At 37.1% G+C, this 19,937-nt stretch overlaps 2 protein-coding genes and 1 long non-coding RNA gene across 5 annotated transcripts in view; 1 reads left to right on the top strand and 2 right to left on the bottom strand.

The window, feature by feature from the left end:
- Nucleotides 1–9: 9 nt before the first annotated feature.
- Nucleotides 10–3,026, bottom strand: tnfaip1 (tumor necrosis factor, alpha-induced protein 1 (endothelial)). Of its 3 annotated transcripts, none has more exons than XM_055196337.2 (7): nt 2,801–3,026; nt 1,761–2,112; nt 1,487–1,656; nt 1,313–1,396; nt 1,126–1,178; nt 847–1,042; nt 10–762 (listed from the first exon to the last, which is right to left on the bottom strand). In XM_055196337.2, exons 2-7 carry the CDS (start codon nt 1,999–2,001, stop codon nt 544–546), a joined length of 963 nt encoding a protein of 320 aa, XP_055052312.1. In that variant the 5' UTR covers nt 2,002–2,112; nt 2,801–3,026; the 3' UTR covers nt 10–543. The 3 variants fall into 3 exon arrangements, with proteins under 3 accessions (XP_055052312.1, XP_073719625.1, XP_073719626.1); XM_073863524.1 differs by having other exon boundaries at nt 2,901–3,025; XM_073863525.1 differs by having other exon boundaries at nt 2,944–3,020.
- Nucleotides 3,027–3,927: 901 nt separating this feature from the next.
- Nucleotides 3,928–19,937, top strand: part of timm50 (translocase of inner mitochondrial membrane 50 homolog (S. cerevisiae)) — a 28,445-nt gene continuing 12,435 nt past the window's right edge. Inside the window, exons 1-5 of the mRNA XM_055196336.2 lie at nt 3,928–4,206; nt 4,971–5,130; nt 6,075–6,106; nt 13,607–13,628; nt 19,065–19,123. Coding sequence (XP_055052311.2) covers nt 4,006–4,206; nt 4,971–5,130; nt 6,075–6,106; nt 13,607–13,628; nt 19,065–19,123 — 474 coding nt within the window. The 5' untranslated portion in view covers nt 3,928–4,005. The remainder of the gene's footprint in view (nt 4,207–4,970; nt 5,131–6,074; nt 6,107–13,606; nt 13,629–19,064; nt 19,124–19,937) is intronic.
- The window catches only part of LOC129437933 (uncharacterized), a 59,701-nt gene continuing 53,998 nt past the window's right edge, over nt 14,235–19,937 (bottom strand). The window contains exon 4 of the long non-coding RNA XR_012367942.1: nt 14,235–17,726. This is a non-coding gene — a long non-coding RNA (uncharacterized lncRNA). The remainder of the gene's footprint in view (nt 17,727–19,937) is intronic.

Raw genomic sequence — 19,937 nt, 5'->3', positions numbered from 1 at the left:
GTCCCACACTAAAATTTCAAGTCAATTTAATCTGAACATTTGTAGTCATAATCACTTCTTTTGCATAATTTAATTTTATCAAATCAATTTCATATACAATCAATTTAATTTTAAATCACAGTATGAGTGATACAGCAAGGCATAAGGCATGAATATAACAGAGTACATGAACCAGTAAGGTTAGTAGAAACACTAATTCATTTCACAGATTCATCTTGGCAAAACGTTATGAAATGTAAAAGTCCTTTGATTAAGTTTAGTCATTTCTAAAGTGTTTTCCTATAAAAAATAAGCATAAAATGTTGAGGTAAATTAAAATGAAAGAACTGACAGCAATGCAAAATCAACCGTTTGTCATCTTCACATTATTATAAAAAAAACTCTCAAGAGAGCATTTCATCAAAACCATGGATTGTCAAGCTTCCTCTTGCAGTTTTACCTCTTTCGGTAAAAAATGATAAAGTGGTATTACGTTCTCTCAGTGATTTGTGCGGGTATCTTAGTGTTCCCTATATTTACACACAGGAAGCCTCAATGTACAGGCTAATGTCCAAGTGGTCTGTCATCATAAGTACTGTATCTTTTAATGTGAATTCGACGCACACGCTCCCTCAGCTCCACAGCCTCCTCCTCTTCACTGTGCGAGCAACAATTGTTACGTCTGCGAGTGGCCTCCAACAGAGAGTTATCTGGGACCGGAAGAGTCTCGTAAAGCAATGCATTTAGCGTCTCCTCGTAGATCCGTGCCTCTGGAAACTCAACCTGAAAGCATTACAAGAGTTTTGCTTTATACATTTTAGTAGATGACGACTATTTTTGTCCATGAAAGTGCATCACAGCACTTACCTTTGTCTGCTTCTTCTCAGTAGCATAAACGATAGATGTGCAGCAGACTTCCGCTAGCTTGCGACCCTGACCGTAAAAGGACCAGCAGCAGATCTCGTCTCCAATAACATCTTTGAGGAAGAGTACACGACCGCTGTAACTCAGTGACAGCTTTTCAAACAACTCAATGTTCTTGAGTAAGTTGTCATCCGAGTTGCTTTAGAAAAAACAAGAATTAAGATGAAATGATACAGTCAATTAAATATCTCAAATGCTACATAAAATATTACTTATATTTACCTTGTATAGGAATATTTGTTGTTCCCTCGGTTGTAGAGGAGTTTCACGACTGGCTGCAAATATGAAAATAACAGCTGGCATGAGACATTTAGAGTTGAAGATGATCTTGTGCTTAAATTAATTTAAAGAAACCTAAAAACCAGCAAAGCATTATCAGGGTAGAGTTACATTGCAATGAAACCCTTACTCTCTTACAGCCTTGTACAAGTCTCTCCTCCTCTTTAGGAGATGTTATGACTGGGATGACACACAGTGCTTTTTCTTTATTATCCTGAAAAAATCCAGCAGCAAACCATCAAATGAGTTAACTCATTTTTCTTTTACAAAAAGCCAAGCAATTTCATCATAAGTCTCTACTAACCTGCAGGGCCCTCTGGCACAAGTCTATCAACCCCTTGATCTGGTAATACTTGGCCTCCGCCTGGAGCTCCATGATACCTTGTCTGCTTTTGGGCAAAGTCACTAATCCATCACGGAGATAGCTGAGAATTGAACCAAAGTGTTTCCCACAGCGATCGATTAGAATCCAACCTAAAAGATCACAGGACTCAGTGTAACTTCGCAGACACCACACAGGCCAAGGGTAAATAGGTTACATCTTATCTGAAAGTGACTGCACTGGATAAATAGCTCACCTTCCTTATCAGTGAGCACCTCCATCTTGCCGCTAAACATGGACCTCAGCAGGGTGTCCTGCCGGGTGAGCACTTGAAGAGTGGAATAGTACAAATTTCCACCGACATTGAGCTGCACGTATTTGCTGCCGGACACTCCACGATAGGTGCAAGGTTTTGTCTTGGGACAGGGCACGGAGGACACTGACACAATGGGCCCGGTTTGTGGTTGAAGCTGGTGCAGGCAGCTGTCCCCTGACATATCCCGCTGTAGGTAGATAACCACCCTGCACACAATGGGTCTGATTTCCCCCGCCGTGGTGAATGCTGCTTGGCAGGACTAGTGATGCCAAACCTTCCTGTACCACATATCCTTAAAAAAGCATGTTAAATATTACTTTAATTATTCTAAACTTTACCATGCTCTACTCTTATATAATTTAAATAAATAGGATACCTTTGTAGGGATGTATAAATTTAGCTGTTAAACACAGCTTAAGTCATTTATTTGTGACTGTTTTGTACATAAAATCATCCTACTACATAACATAAAGAATAATCTGTAAAAAAATATTTCCCTGATATCTTTAATACTGACAGAGTAAGGTCATGTCAAATATTTAAATTAAATTGAAATCAATGGTTGAAATCAAACTAATTAGATTATGAGACTTAAGCCTGGTTTTCACATAAATACATTCAGAATTTATTTTTAAAAAGAAATAAAAAGTAAACATTTTTTTACAAAGCTTTAACTAACTTACTTGTGTTACGAAAGTTTACAAACCTAAATGAAAAATACTTTAATATAGTAAACTGTAGTAAGGTAAATTCCTTAATACTATAGTATTTTTGTACCTTAGTATAGTAAATACTATAATTGGCTATAGTAGTAATTATACTATAAAATACTCTAGTATTACAGTTTACTATAGTATTTTTGAACCAGTTTGGTTTACGAAAACTGAATTTAAAATTTGAACATCGCTGGATTTTACGTCTAACACAGTAACATGTAAAAGTTGTAACAAAAAGAAACTTTCTAGTAATCAAAAACTTACCAATCTTCTCCCGTAACTTGTGGGAGTTTATCCAAACCCAAAGACTTGATCAGTTAAACGGTTTTACTTGGATCACATTCGACAAGTAAGAATATCTTACCTCATTTAAAACCAAAACTCGTATTTTTAGTAGCGATACACACCCATCTAAGCTTTCGTCTCTTCTTCTTGGAAAGCACATGCAACAGGTAGAAACATGACAAGATTTTACTGCCACCCATTGGCTTGTAGATGCTTTTACTAGTTTAGTACAGTTAGGTTGACCGATACCATAATAAGTGTTGTAATAACATATTGATAACCATATAAATATAGCACTATTTAAAATATTATAAATTAATATTATAAATTAAGATAAGCAGCTTGATAATTTTACAGAGAGTGGCGGGAAGTTGGATTGTTTTCGGTTTTGATATTGGTTATAAAAAAACTTAACTTGTATTTGTTATAATTTGTTAATGCATTAGGTTTGTTAGCATAACATATCAAGGAACAATGGGTATATAATGCTATAGGTTTATTGATCTTAGTTGTTAATGTTAATTACGGTATTTACTTACTAGCATTTCATACTTTTTATCAAAAGTTGTTTCTGTTAACATTTTACAAGTTAATGCACTATAACCTAACATGAACAATTGTATTGCCATTAACTAACATCAACAAAGATTAATAAATGGTGATAAACTATATTGCTCATTAGTTAGCATTTACTGAAGTTAACAAATTCAACCACAATGTAAAGTGAAAAAATCTATTCGTATAATTTTAGAAATAAAGCGTAGGGTAGAAACCGAAGTTGACATGTTTGAACCAATAAGGTTTGAACAGTATATAACCTAAAAATTAAAAATCTATGTGTGACTTTTATTTTGAAACTTATGACAGAACACAGCGAATGCACTAGATTTGTTATCATATATAATGCATATCTTCTTTAGATGACTTGTTAGCATTATTATTACGCAAACACCTTTACGCCCTATATAAAACAGCTGTTAAATAATTAAAGCATCTGTTAAATATTTTGGGGCTCTTTTTAGCATATGGAAGAGACTTTTATTGTATTTTAAGAACCGCCCTCGCGACGTATTTTTATAGGCTCGATTGCCTCCACTGTTTCTGTCAATCACCCTAGACGTATCCAATCAAAATCGTTTGTCCTTTCCACTCGTGCTCTGTGTACTAGCTGCATCACATTCAAGATGTCGGCGGTGTCCATGTATTCCATGTGTGTCCGGGCGAGCCGGGGCCTCTTCAGACTGAGACAAGCAGTCAGCGGCAACACACCACCCGGGGTGCTTGATGTCGTTAGGACGCTATCCGCTGACACGGCTGGCAGTAACGGTACAGGAGGACTGGCACAGGCAATATTGCAAGAAAGACTTCAACAGCAGAAAAGCCAGGTGAGTGAACAGTTTGACCGCCTGACATTCCTGCATGATAGGGGATTAAACAGCCAGTCGGTGTTTTTTATGTCAAAGTATTTATTCTGTGTGTAAATACGAATGTGCTGTGTTTGCCGGCAGAAAAAATATTACAAATGGTTAACTACTTTACGGTTGCTTTTCATGCTTGACATGTTGTGTTTGAATGAAGTCTCAATCAACATGTTATGAATGAGAATAAAAGCTGCAATATTGGTTGTATTTTCTCATAAGTTGATTCGTTAAAATCAATGAACGCTATAACCTTAACGTGTTTAGCCAAATGTTTGTACGGTTTTTAATCTTAATGCTTGTTATGCAAGCAGTTTATTATAATATTAAGTATTTGTTCATCCCATTTAGTTTAGTTTGTTTAATGCAAAATGTTATAAGCAAAAACAATCTCAGTTTATTTTCTTTAAACGACATTTTAGAGTCTTTCTCATTTCAGTTTTAACTCAAGGTCAGGAGCCTCTTACATCTGCAGATAAGTACTGAAGACAGAATATCGGTCAATGGGCCAGTAGGTCTTATTTACTGACATATCTTTTAAAACAATTGCTGCATTTTGGTTACAAAAATTATTAAAACTGTCTGCAGTGTATAATAATCTTGATTTCAGTAGCATTGCCGCCATTGTCAAGTAAATTGTTTGCTTAAAATGGTCTTGATCCACACCGTCTGTCATTTAATAAAAAGTAAGGTCTCTGAAGTGACATATTGCTTTGACACTTTGTTCTCAGGACCATCCTCCTATAGAGGGTGATGACTCCGGTCAGAAGAAAGATGAACAGGGCGAGGAAAAGAAACAGAAGGAAAACACAGCATATGCTAAGAAGATGGTCCTTCGGTTAGCAGGAATTATGGGTCTTGGAAGTACAGTTGGCATTGTGTACATATTTGGTGAGTTTATTTTAGGGTGATCCACTAAAAGATTTACATGTTGTAGGTTTTAAGATAGCTTTGAATGTATTTGATTATTCAAGACTTTGGATTATCTTTAAAGAATTTCAGGTAGGCCTTTTATATCTATTCCTCTGTGTTTCATGCTTTGAAAGACAATTCTGGTAATTATGATGTAATTAGAAAAAAATGGGCAAATGTGACCCTGTTTGTGAAATCCAGGCTAAAGTCTTGAAATCTATGAAATATGGAGCATCACAGTTTTATTTCACATGACTCAGGCAATATTAAAGATATCAAGGTTATATTTTACACAGAGTGTTCTTTACATTATAAAGGATGATTTTATGTAGAAAACAGTTAATCACAAAAAAATGACTTCATCTGGATTTTCACAGACTGGGTCACACATTCTCTCACATATTATTTCATGTTAGAACAAATGCAATAACGGGACAGCATATGCATTCAACAACCTTTTAACCTCTTTCAATGCAACATGTTTCAAGTGTTTTCTAATGAGTCTTTCTATTCTTTTCACTTTATATATTATACATTATTATACTATTATAATATATTATATATATAATACACTTAAAATTCAGCATCTCTGTGTCTTTGAGTAATTAAATGGGATATAATGTACAGTCTGTCAATCATTGCTGTCATCTTAATTCAATAATGTAATCGGCACAGGTCCTGATCATCCTGTTAGGTTTATTTAGTTATAAGATGACTGTACATTTTCCAATGTTTTACACACGGTTGAAATTATTTAATGATTTGAGGAGGCTGCAGAGTAATATGAAAAACATCAAATCGGCATAGCTATGGTAATGGAAAATAAGAGACAACATTTGCAGTCTTTATGTAAAAATGTGATCACTGAATCTTTCACAGTTTTACATCAAGTGACTAAAATACCGAATGTTTCTGCTCTCTAGGTAGCAATTCTGTGGATGAACAGGGAAATAAGGTAAGCATTACAAAACAGTATTGTAATTTAATAGTAATCTGTATTCCATAAAATCTTTAAAAAATGTAAGTTGCTGTGTTTCTTAACATTTGCATATCACCTCCATCTAATGCCCACTTGTGTAAGAAAATTAATTTAATATCAGATTAATGAAACAGACTTCATTAGCAGTTTGAAAAGATCTTAATGGCAATAGTTAACAATACAACACTAGCTGCCCATCTCTTTTTTTTTAAGAAGTCACTCAGCAACACCGTTTCCACCCGTGGCACACTTTCTCACCTGTCCACCTTTTGATATTGATACTGCTGTCATACAGTTCAATGAGGTATCAGTGTGAAGATTTTCACTCTGTAAGGCACACTTCTCATAGTGCTGTGAATTTCCTCAAGTGTTTCACGTTTGGAGGTGAGATGTTCTCAGTTAAGCCTTTAACCCACTTCAAAGGACTTGCTTGGAAATGCAGTCTCACATAAGACCCGAGTGAAGTGTGCTTTGCTTGTTGGTGTTGCATTTTGTACCTGTCTCCCCTATGTGAGAGACCTTTATGGCTGTAATTAGAGCATGTCTGTGATGTACAGCCATTTTGTTTTACAAAACCGCTTGTTTTTTAGTGTTTTAGAGTCATCTATTTTGGTTATTGTTATAATTTAAATTCAATGATATATTGACTTATTACATAATTTGATTGTAATAATCAGAATCTCTGAAGTCTTAAAGAATAGGAATAGTGAAGTTGCAGTAGGACATCTCCAATTTGTACTGTAAGGTAAATGATGTTGGCTTATACTTGAGATCTTATTAGAAAAGGTACTCTAATATATCTTTAAGCTTTTGCCACCCACCTTTTCCCACCCTTAAAGGCACACTTCTCAAGTAGTTGCAAAAAGCACCTATTCAGGAGGCATGTGCCAGAGGTGTGAATTCAGGAAGGTGGTCACTTCAAAGAAGTCACCATTGCCTTTGTTAAGTTAGACATCTCGCTTTGACAGCTCACTTGTAAGGGCACACTTCACAGGTAAGTGTGACCTCATTGGATTTCAGAGGGTTGTTGGTGTCTGATCACACACCTTGTGCACTAGATCAGTTGGGTTTTACTATACCGAAGCTTTGTGATTTTATTGTGAGCACAGGTCCTTCATCCTGTTCCCGTACTGTAAATTGTACTCTGTCTCAGGAACCGGCTTTGTAGTCGATCTCGCACATTTCTTCTGTCTGCCTCCTACTTATTGTAAATCAATAAAAGCAAAATAGCATTGTACAACTGACCATGTATAGTAGATTTTAAATCTTAAATTAATATTATATAGGCATAAAAGATCTGAGGTCCTTCTGTTGGAAAATATTTGTATGATAAAAAACAACAACCGAATTATATAAAATATTATAATGACTTATTGACTTTAAACATCTCAACAAATTTTGTCAAGAAACAATTACAGTTTATGTATTCACCTCGAAATGAATTTGACCCCCAAAGCCTGGTTAGTTTGGTTAATCGCGCCCTGGCCCGCTTGCAAAGGTAGGCACCTTGTGATCACAAATCGTGCCAGAGCGTGGTTCAAAACACGAGACACTTGTTTAAAAAAGACGAAACTTCATCTGCTTTTAAAATATTTTCTGATGCACAGAGCATGGTTATGTGAACGTCTGAGAGTAATAAGCGATGGATCCTCTAAGCAATATGATAGTCCCGAACGACTCAAAATAAAAGCTACAAACCTAACATTACAAAAGGCTCCAGCGCCTTACTTCCAGTTTTCTTCAAAACAATCGCATCCAAATGACGAAAGCGTGCTCGGGCACAATGAAATTCTGGTGGAGCAGTCTCTAGGGGCCTTCTTGATATTTGCAATTATTGATGTGTCATTATACACTGAAAGACACTACTTGTATACGATATAACACACAACATACACAATACTATACAATACAATATGCAAAATGCAATGTACAATATACCCAATATGTTTATACAACACAGAGCACCCATATTACAAGATAACAAATGTGCATGAATGTAAACGTGTATGTGTACATATATGCAGTATGTGTGCGAGAAATGTAAACATTGTGCAATTAAGCAGAAAGTGCTGAGGTAGATATAGTTTGCCAACCCACATTTAGTTGCAGAGGCTCTGAGTAATTAAATACTTAAGCACATACACGTAAAAAACAGGGAATATTGTTTAAAATGTGTATAGACTTTCACCCATTAATGCGCTGCTGCCTGCTGTATTGTCCTAAATCAGTAGGCTAATATCAAAGGAAGACATTATTGTTCCTAAGTATCATTGGCACTGTTGTAGTAAAAATTAAATGTTTCTTTTAATTGGGGATGGGATGATTACCGGTTTCACGATTAACCACAATAAAATGTCCTGACAGTTAGTATTATCATTTAAAATTTAATTATCATTACAATGGTGTTTGATTACCGTGATTTTGAAAACTCGCGGTAAATCCTGTCCAGCCAGAATCAGTTTGATGCAGGGGCACACATGCAACATAGTTTTTTGCACAAGAAGGCATTTAAGGGATAATGTATTGTATTCATTTACGGTAAACTTATTAGACAGATTTATTTTTATTTTTTACCACAGAAATTATTTCAGGGACATGATGAAATATTAAATTGTTTCAAAATTAAAACTTGTTCAAATGTTTTCAGTGTCTTTTTGAACATTTCCATCTCATTTTAACAAAACCATGATACTATTGATAACCATGATAACTTTGGTCACTATAATCATGATATGAAATTTTCATACCATACTCTTAATAGTTAGTTGCAACCAGTGTGATTTAGAAATTGTCAATACTAATAGTAAATGGAGCATAAATTGGGCATCCTTTGTACTACTTACTGCTAGCCTTGCAAGTTGTTACAATTATATCTTTTCCACTGGATTGGCACTGTGTCAGCACCGAAGTTGACACTTAAGCCCGAAGTATAAAAAACTTTTTTATGTGTACGCAAATGTACGTGCATGGTCGAACGTACAGCCTTGCAAAGTTTACCGTGCGTGTACACAGATGTTAGGTGAATGCACATTGCAACATAATGCAAGGCGTCTTCAATACATTCTCCTGTACGCGCATGCATGACAAAGTACGCACGGTTATAAAAATACGGCCGCGCTCGTACTGTTCTGATGAGGAAATTTGCGTCACACACACCCTATGCTTAAAAAGCTTAGGCTTAAAAACTATACTATACTATACTTCTAGCTTTACTCCGTAACAGCTTTCATTTACACCAAAAAGTTAGCTAAACCCACTACATTAGGTAACTAATAACTTATTATATTACTATACGTTTAGTTTTTATACTACATCATGCTATATTATATTGTTGCATGTTTTATTTCTTGGGTAATTTGGGAATGTCTTTTCTTTTCCATAAGTTCATTATGAACATAAACAAAAAAATCTGTTTATGTCCTATATATTCTGTGCGGTATTTCGCTTTTGTGAAATATCTTAATCGTAATAACATCATAATACATAAACGACAAATCTGAGTTATTGTCTGTTTAGTAATATGCTACTGTTTTTTAGCATAATAATGCAACACATTATTTATTATTTTAAACTTATTTTACTTTAGTACAGTGGTTTTCAAACTGGGGGGCCGCGAGATGGTGCCAGGGGGCCCCAGTTTTATGACATTTTATGAAATACATTAATTTATCATGAATTCTGAGTAATTAAACCTAAAAAAAAAGGCTACTAACCAAAAGCACTACTTTTTTGTATAATTTAATGTTTTAGAACAGTTTTTTGATTTTCTTTGGGGGGGCCGCGAAGGAATGCACCGTACACGAGGGGGGGATACACGCTGAAAAAGTTTGGGAACCACTGCTTTAGTACTTTACTTTTACTTCAGCTATTATTAAACTTCAGTTATTATTGAACATTTATTTTATTTATTGCTTTGAAAGGATTTTTTCGTTTTACTATGATTTACTATTTTTATTGAGGTAGTTTGCCACAAAATGTGTTTAAATATGTGTTTGAGTAGCTATTTGTATGACTTCTGATGTTTTTTAAAATGACTGCGTTCTGTAGTGAAAGCTTTGCCTACTGACCGATTTCCTGTTCAAGACCAGCAAGATTTTAGGGCCGATTCTGAACCAGGACCGCAGCGTAGCGTGATTCCAGTTTGCGTGTTAAGCTTCGGTGCCAGCCCCGTAAGGAGGCTTAGATAGGGTTAAAATACAGCTGTCATTTTGTCCTGTATGTTCCCAAGGGCTCTGAAAAATCAACTAGCACTTGAATGCATCATAAATTTTTGGTGCCCGGGCAGTATGAGGTCTCATAGCTCTGGCCTCTTCCAGAATTAACCTCTGCACATTACAAACTGTTTTGTTTGCTAAATATCATTCAAACTTAAAGTAAAATAGCAGATACTTTTTAGCTTTTTTTGGAAACGACTTCAAAGGGAGCCCCAGCTCCGTGGGAAAACCGTGGGATTTTAGACTCCACATGCTTAGGTGTTCATTTTCAGACATCATCCGTTTAGGGTTCATTGCAGAGACACTCTTCACAGCTATCTGGGTGAGCTCACAGGTGTCGCCTCATTGTCTTTCCAACACCCTGCAATCTGCGGCATGTGCTGCATGAGGTGTGCGCACGGGAAAACTACCTGATTGCCGGTACCACTTCTCCTGGACCGTGCTTGTCACTTATTTCAAAGGCCACACTTTAACATGTACGTGCGACCCCATAGGAGACAAATGTGAAGTGTGCCGGTCCTTCACACCTCTGCCCGGCCTAATTAGATGTCCTTATGTGGCACGGACAGTGTGGGACAGGGAGCGTGGCTCTTTTCCCATGGAAAAGCTGTTTATATTTATTGCCTGCATCATGGGGATGACAATTCATAACCATTTGCTTAGCATTTTGAGACAGAAATTTGTTCCTATTAGCTGAAATAGTAGTGCATGGTGCTAACAATGCCAAAGGCACGAGTTTGATTCCCAAATTATTCATATGCTTTAAAAGCATACGTATAGGTGAAATGTACTGTATGTTATTTAGGAAAAAAGTGTTGGCCAAATGCATAAATATAAATGCTGTGTTTGGTATCATTTTGATTGTGTATGTGCATGCAAAGGAATCGATAACCCAAAAATAACAATTCATAAGCTCATAATTATGATTAACCAAAACAAGCATCCACGAGTGCTAATGTCAAATATGAAGGCACATTGATAACTATGAATCTTATTGGTTCTTTATCATGCCAGGAGAAAACATTATATGACGCAATAACCAATGAGATTCAAAGTTATCAATGTGTCACCAAATTTGAAATTGGCACTCGCATGTGCTTCTTTTGATTTCAATTTCGTTAAATAAGTTCAAAATATTAAGTTTTCCTATGGTTTCACTTCTGAAGATATTTATTTATCCACTGGCATTTTCTGGATGGCATTTTAATGAAAGAAATGAAGTCATAGTGATCTCGGATGTATTTCTCTTTAAGATGTCATCCTGCCAGAGTTGTTTGGATGTTGTTTACACTTCTTTGCAGAAGAACATTAACCAGTTTAACCTGTAATGCTAAGAAATTTTGTAAAGTCTGTTGTACTGTGTTTGTGTCATGTTTGTTGTGACCTGCTGAATACTTCTTGCTTCTTACTAGAATAGGAACGGCATCTGCAATTTCCAATGGGCATTTGTGTTGCCCTCGAGTTTGGCTCAAGGACCATTTAAAAAAAGAAAGGAAAAACCTTCACTGATACATCACCTTGAAAAACAGACTGTTTAACTAGGTCATGTTATTGACCAATGTTATTGGTCATTTGAACTAAACCTTTTAATCATTCTTGATGTCCTTAAACAGCGCTAATGACTTGGAGGACACACTTGGCACAGTGTTGTAATGTTTGTGGCTCTTTCTGAAGAGCACACTTCTAGTATAATGAGCCTTTTGGTTAGCTTTTGGGCAAGTGATCTATTAACTGGGCACACTTCACATGTAGTTAAGACCTTGTTGGAGACATATGTGGAGTGTGCCAGGCTTTAGGGTGCTATTTTTCACGGCACCAGGGTACTTATGGGAGGTGAGAGCGTGTGACCAGTGCCCGAATCCTTTTCTCATAGATTAGAAATTATATTAACTTATTCTTGTTTAAAACTATTACAGTTTTGACAATTGTAATGTGACTTATTTAAAATAAAACCAAAACGTACATTATAATAAGCTAAAGCAACCAAAGATATTTAAGTTGTAATATAATTTTTGGCTGAAATTGGGAGTGGTGGGAGGCATATTATGCAGAATAGGGGGGTCTTAAAGTCAAAAGGGCTGAAAACCACTTATGTAGAATGACTTTATGTAGAAAAAGGACTTTAACTGGGTTTTTTCACGGGCTTGTCACACATGTGCTGTGATGTAGTCCCGTTACCAGCAGGGGGCAGAGCTGTACGTCTTTGGTATAAAAGTTTTTTTTAACACAATTATTCACTTAACTAAAAATGGAAACGCATTTAAATCACTTTTGTCACACCACCAGGAGTACATGTACAGTGTTGACTGGAAGTTTTCAGTGTGTGCAGAATACAAATATAGGCATACCGTACAAATAGACATACTGTACAAATAAAAATACACATTAGACACAATATACAGAAGATATGTACAATAAATATACACACGTTGCAGATCGTACACAATATATATATTTCAGATCAGTTTGTTACTTTTACTGATTTTGTCTTGAATGCTCAGTTTGTTTCTGCACAGTGTGCGAGTCCTTTTTCATCCAGTGGAGGGCGCTGGAATTGTCTTTGTAAAATGAGTTATAACAGTAGATAGAAACAGGACTATATCAGGGATATATTAAGTCACTTGGTTGTATGACACAAAACAGTTTTGTCCTATTTGTGATCATTGATGACTTGAGTGATTTTGATATCAGGTATTTTGGCATTGCAATTAAACTTAATTTAATTCATACAATGACAATGAAAAAACTATTCTCTTTTGAAAGAGAACTAATTTCTAAATGTATTTTTGCAAAAAAATATTTTGGTGGGACCTGTCTAAAAACCCATGGGAACCCATGTCCTGGCCCCATCAGGCCACATGTGCTGGTCCTGTCCTGTTAGATTGGGCTGGGTCCCAAGTAGGGCACAACCTGCTGACAGCTGTAGCTGAATATTCATTGGTTCTGTCTTTTGACTGCTCATTGGTGGGCAGGGTATTGTTTTGAAAAGGCCAACAAGTTATACATTTTTATTAAATATAATGAAAATACTTTTTTTGTTGTTTCTTTGGAAACCATTTTCTCATAGTTTCGTGCAGGTTTCTACAAATCTGATCTGTTTGTTTCCTGCTACCTGTCAGTCTGAAAAATCTAAGCATTTGTGCATTTCACAGTATTGCATTTCTTGCTTGTATACAGGTACTCTGAACTCTTACACCCACATGGGGTGACTTGATGTACCAGCTCTAAATAAATGTAACGCCTCTTTATGTTTTGTTTCCAGATTCCAGATGAGTTTGATAACGGTAAGTCCTTCTCTTATCTGTATACATGTAGGGCCTTGAGGCTTTTCTTAGGAGCTGTAAAGTGGCTTTTGACATGCTTACAGAGGCTCTAAACAACTTAATAATAAAAACGTTAAAAGCCCGCCACAAGGGACACTTACAGTTATTAGAGTCTTTTTACATTACGTTATGTAAATTTTTACATTTGCGCTTTGCATAGCCAATAAGTTTAATTTGACTCTTTACATTAGTGCAATAAAATGCATACTAGCTTAAATTTAATGGAAGTTAATATGAAACAGAATAACATGATTTGAAATGCATCAAGTTTCAGGGTCATTGAACTGTGACTTCAATGATAAACTGCAAATGATCACAAGTCCAGATCATAGACAAAAGGGATTTAATCCTGCCATCTATCCTAAAATGAAAACAGTTCAAGCTTTGGTCATTTGAAAGGCTTTTGTATCCAGAGATGTATTGTTTGTCTTAATACACAAGCTATTTTAGCAGATGAGGACCCGTCTGGTCTGCTCTGTTTATTTGTTTATCTGTCTGCTTAGAAAGGCAAATGATGGATATGCCTTATAGCAACATACCCTATACCCAGTGCCAGCGGGTGTCACCCACTTCTTAGCCAAATTTTCCATGGTACAGGACCCCTCCACATGTCCCCTGCAGGCATCAATCTCTCATACACTCTGATTGGCTCTTAACCTTTGCCATGTGGCGCATGTGCCACCTACTAGTGCCAATTGTTATACCACGTTGCTGTGTTCTGATGTGTACCTGAATTGTACAATTAAAGGAATTTTAAAGAAACAGTTCACCCAATAATGAAAATTAGTAATTTTAACACGCCCTCTTATCTTATTGTGGTCAAATGTCTTTGGCAGCAAACCCAAAGGTGGCATGATTGAGCCTTTATATCATTTTAAAGCCTCAGTCCCATTCACGTTTATTATATATACTGCATATACATACTATATATATATTTACTTTAATATTTTACAGAACAACATAAATCATACAAGTCTGGATTGGGTGCACTGTTTGTGTATCTTTGTCTACCTGTCAGTTGCAGCTTGGGATTTATGGCGATGCATCTTGTGTGGCGTTGACATGTTTATATTATCATCAAATAAAGACACGCTGGCTTCACAGAAGTCATTAGCCTTATCAAGAGAGTAAAGGTAGAGACGCCACGCGAGCAGTTAAAGCAGGCCACCTGCGTTTTATTTACTTCTGATGTCAATTGAGATAGCAGGCTATTTTGGTTTTTCTATGCTATCGCTCGGTCTCATAATTGCGTAATTAATTTTATAGATTCCCTGATGTGTCCTTCTCTGCCCCCCACCTCGATTTATTGCCTCCGAGCCCTGAGCACTGCTGTCCGACACTAATGCTTATATAGCTTTTAATGCCATAACGAAGGTCCATGATTACTTTAGGGACCGGGGTGAAACGCCCACTCCCTCAAGGGAGTGGAGAAGCAGGTTTTCTTTGGTATGGGCCCATACTCGCCCTCCCTCTCCAAGCAGAAGGCTAGCGTGGGGATGAAGAACGGACCCTTGATAAGCGCTCTCCTCAGGGATACGGGACTATTCAAAAAAGCGTCCCTGAAAAAAACCTTTTCGGCTTGCCAAGTGTAGGCATTCAATGAGCAGGCATACATGCAAGTCCTGTGCCTACCCACCCCCTTATCAAAAGCTTCATAACTTAATTTGTACAGAATGGCAATTGGCCAGTGGCATAGTTGCCAATCATATTGAATGAGATCATGCATATCTGTCTTTATGACTTGTTAATGCTTGTTAATAATGCTTGTTATGTTTTTTACATAATGTTTGGAATAGAATTGAACTAATTCACCCATTGCCCAGGTCTATGAAATGACAAGTGTTGTCTTGTATGAGGTGTTACAGTGTGGATTGAAATGGGCCAGAAAGGGGGAGGTTGTTTTTGCATGCAGCTAAACACAAGGAATTCATCGCCAGCTAATAAAACGTCAACAATTCAGAAAATAAACATGCCTCGGTTTCACAGATAAGGCTTAAGGCTAGTCCCAGACTAAAACAGCAGTCTCAACCGAAAATAACTTGCGATGACAGATCTTAAAATATGCCAATGATTTTTCTCAAGATACACACCAATAACATCTTTAGCTAAGGCATGTTTTATCATCAATATTAAAAATGTGCGCTGTAGTTCATTTTAATTCTTTTTCTGTACACTTACTATGCGTTCACACCAAACGCGGAAGAGCCGTCAAATACACGTAGTTGGAAACTTGAACATTTTGAGTTAACTCGCTTCATTCGCATGTGTAATTCTAGTCATTCGAGACATTCACACGTAAATTCTAGGGCTGGGTATTGCCAAGGGCTTCATGATACGATACATATCACGATACATGAGCCATGATATAATGTATCACGATACGGTGCGTTGCATGCTGCGATACATTGCAATACTTTTTCTTTTTTTAATCAAAAATGTAAAAAAAAGAGCTGCATTTTTTTAAAAACTTTTTTTAAGCTAAAGGTCTTTCACACATCGGCTTTGAAAGCTGCAGGTTTTTTTTTGCGTTTTCTCTTTCCTGCTAACTTCTGAGACATTGGCCGAATGGCCATATATGACAGACAACTGGACAGCGACAACTACAGCAGTGGCGGAGGAGGTTGATTGCCGCACACAGAGGGATTATATAAAAAATATAAAAAATAATCGATAGTTGAGATTGAAATATTGATACACTATCGTGGGGAAAAATATCACGATAGTTAGCTGTATCGATATTTTTGCGCAGCCCTAGTAAACTCGCGCTATGGGAGGGGCTTATATATCTTAAATTGAGTAAACTTACCAGATTGTTTGACCTCATCACTCACTTTCTTCCAAACAAGATCCTTTTAATTCCTGTAAAAGTATGAAGATGTCTTGTGTAGCGATGATGATTGTCCCCAATTGTTGTTTTGTTTTTCTGCCTCCACTCGCTTCCTGTAATCACGTCACTGCTAGAGCAAGCTCCTGATTGGTTAACGCGGGACGAAAATCTGCCAAAGTTCATGTTTTGAACTGGTCTTTCAAATCATGCAGCAACGCTCAATTCGTGCCTTGAGCGCAATTTGGCAGGATGCCTTTTCACGTCTTTGCATTGACTTAACATGTAAATCACGTGCGCTTGCCGCCTCTTCGGCGTCCGGTGTGAATGCATCATTAGAGGATTCTGCCAACAAACAGGTATTTCTGAATGGCCAGAGGCCGCGATTAAGCAGATTTGAAGCGAAAGTATTTGAGAACCGTGTGGTCACTGGTCCTAATATGTTCCATTTAGATACGGTATTTATTTGTATGTACATTTGATGTACTAATATACACCTTTTGGAAACAAGGGTGTTATTTCTGAAAGGGTACTGCCCCAGTGACAGCGGTTGCATCTTTTTTTCTGAGAGTGCAGGTAAATGTTACTGTTCCTTTAGTTAGAAAGTGTGTCAGGGTTATAGTTAGTAACTTTTTGGGAAGCGATTTCCTTTATTTGTTGTTTTCGAAGACCATATGTCCTCGGCACACAAAGCCTCCATGCATCAAATAAACAAACCAACAGTGAGCTATAGGTCATCACAAGAAGGTCTGGTACACTATCTGCCAAGTGGTTAGATCCCCGTATGACAGCACTGAAGGAGGGGCCAGACCTAATGACCACTTTTCATGGCTGGAGAAAGGGAACGATTGACGGGGAAGAAAAGCAAGATGCCTCTAAAGAAAAGGAGGGAGGAAGAAAGGCAATTGAGTAATGGCCTTTGGCAAACTAGCGAAGCATATGCTAACCCAGAGCAGGATTAAAGGAGGCTTTTGTTGGGTCCAGAGGCCTAGCCATCGATCTTCATATCCCTCCCTCCGACTCAATGGACGGATCCCTCCGGAGAGCAACAGGCCCTCTGTGAAGTAACAATGAGGCTCCTGGCCTTTTACACTGACAAACAAGGTTAGGACGAGAGGCTCTTCAAAGCAGACCCAGTTGTTTAGCGCTAGGTTTTTTCTTCTCCGGTGTCGTCTCGGATCAAGGTTCAGTTGTAACGGTTCTTGCAACTGTTCACCCTTTGTATTGATCTTGGCCTTGGAGAAAGACGGTGTTATGTTGGGACAGATATGTGCCAGTTTAAAGTTAAACAGTCAACTATGATGCTCCTTTTATAAACTTTAAGTAGTAGTTTTAAAAAACATGTGAAAATCAGGTGCCACAGGTGTCACAACAAATGTAAACCCTCTTGAACATTTCTTGCACAGACTTGTTCATGTAGAAATCTGAGAGTTGCTTCCTTGATATAAAGGAAGGGGTTGTGTTTGTTTTAACACTGATTGAACATTGTGTGGAAAAGAGCCAGCAAATATGAATGAGACAGAATTTTGGCATTTTTACAGGCTGTCATGCATTGCATCACAGTGCACACACTTGTGGGACTTGTTTGAAATCTGCCTCACCAGTCCTGACTAGTGCAAAAAAAGGCATTACAACGTGCACGATCGGGCTATAATCTACGCCAGACTGGTCATTGATATAAAACAGCCCGGTGACTAAACCACGAGTATAGTCTGTTTTTTTACGTGCACGCAAATATACGCGCACAGCCTTGCAAAGTATTGTTTATTCGACTCATACGTGTACAGAGACATTCAACACATGCGCATTGCGACAAAATGCAACGCATTTCCTGGGCTACATAAAACATTCTCTGTAGGTGCATGCGCAACCTACACGTACAATTAACGTGGGGTTTTAAATGATGGACCCTCGCATACCCGTAAGAAGTGGACCATACTTTGGCCTTAATTCTTGCATCGCACACAGCACTGTAAAGGCCTGATGAGGAGATCTCCATCCGGTGTCACTCATTAGTCTCGAGGGAGAGCTTATTTCATTGGAGGCTGCCAACAGGCACATGCTCCCTTAAAGAGCGCAAACACTCCCCTTTCAAACTAATCAAACAACGAGAGGAGAAAGGGAGGGAAAGATCCAAAACGTGCAGACGAGAGGGTGTTTAAGCAGTTAGTACCCTCCCTCCTCCACTTGTCCCAATCAGCCTCCTTCCTTGTACCCCGATGTTGTTGACGGCCCCGCTGGCGGGCCACTGCTCTAACAGACGCCCAGCAAGACGGGCTGGAGGTCGCCACTTTATTTTTGCCTTTTGAGGTGGCATATGTATGGCATGTGGCAAATGCGAACAGTTAAGTGGTAAAACAAGCGAATTGCTTCAGTTTCAGTAATGTGAAGATGACTTTATTATTCGACTTTTTTTGCATGTATGAAGGTCTCCTCTATAGGCTCAATGCAGTCTGTTTAAAAAAAATGCAGATTATTTAAAGGTTTTGTGAGGGTGAAAAAATAATGCTTTTACTGTTAAACAGGATTTTGATCTTCTGATTTTACAAATGTGTCATTTTTTGTACTTTTAGATGTTCCAGTCATGCAACAGCTCAAAAGAACCTTTAAATACTTCAAAGATTACAGACAGGTAAGAGGATGCAATAAACATTCTGTATTAAAGGTTTTGTTCAGGTTTGCCATCATGTTGTTTAAAATCTTTATTAATTTGTGTTGATGTAGCTTGTTGTTGTTGGGGCATTGTGTTAGCAGCATTAGGGTGATTCTCACAAAGTCCAGACTTAGAAGGTGTCCAGCATCAGATTTTTTAAAAAGCTCTTAAAGCCTTTTTTTTTGCACATATAAGATTAAGGTCTGAACTTACTAAAACCATTGTTTTTAGAGGATTTAAAAAATATTAGAATTATTTACATTTTTTAGATTATCATTATCAAAAATTATCATTACTGCAACATGATATTACATTAAATGTATGCACTTACAAACTTATGTTCGGTAATGAGAACTAGGTACTATGACAAACAAAATTTTAACTTTTATCTGGAGAGAATAAATAAGAACTGCTTACCTGGTAGCCATCTTGAGTGTCACAGTCAATTATGTCCCTTCCAACTATTTTTTTTTAATGTTAGTTAATCTTAAACAATGATTGAAAATTGTTGCGGAGGATGAGAAAATTGGTCTTGGACACATTTATATTCCTTATTATTGTCTCTACATTTCCAAAAGATCACCAAATACCACATGTTTCTTTACTTTAAATGTTTATAGTATATCATGCACTAAAGCTTTTTATTTTTTAGATTTTTTATTATAAATATTTCCATGTCAAAGAACCCAAATCCAGTCATGGACACGTTGCGGTAATGAAATTTTTCCCCTTAAATGTGAAAAAAACAACAAAATTGGTTTGTATGATGTCATTTGAAATCATGTGCAAAATA

Source organism: Misgurnus anguillicaudatus, chromosome 24 (assembly GCF_027580225.2).
Source record: "Misgurnus anguillicaudatus chromosome 24, ASM2758022v2, whole genome shotgun sequence".
NCBI lineage: Eukaryota > Metazoa > Chordata > Actinopteri > Cypriniformes > Cobitidae > Misgurnus > Misgurnus anguillicaudatus.
This window is presented reverse-complemented; position numbering and strand designations above follow the sequence as displayed.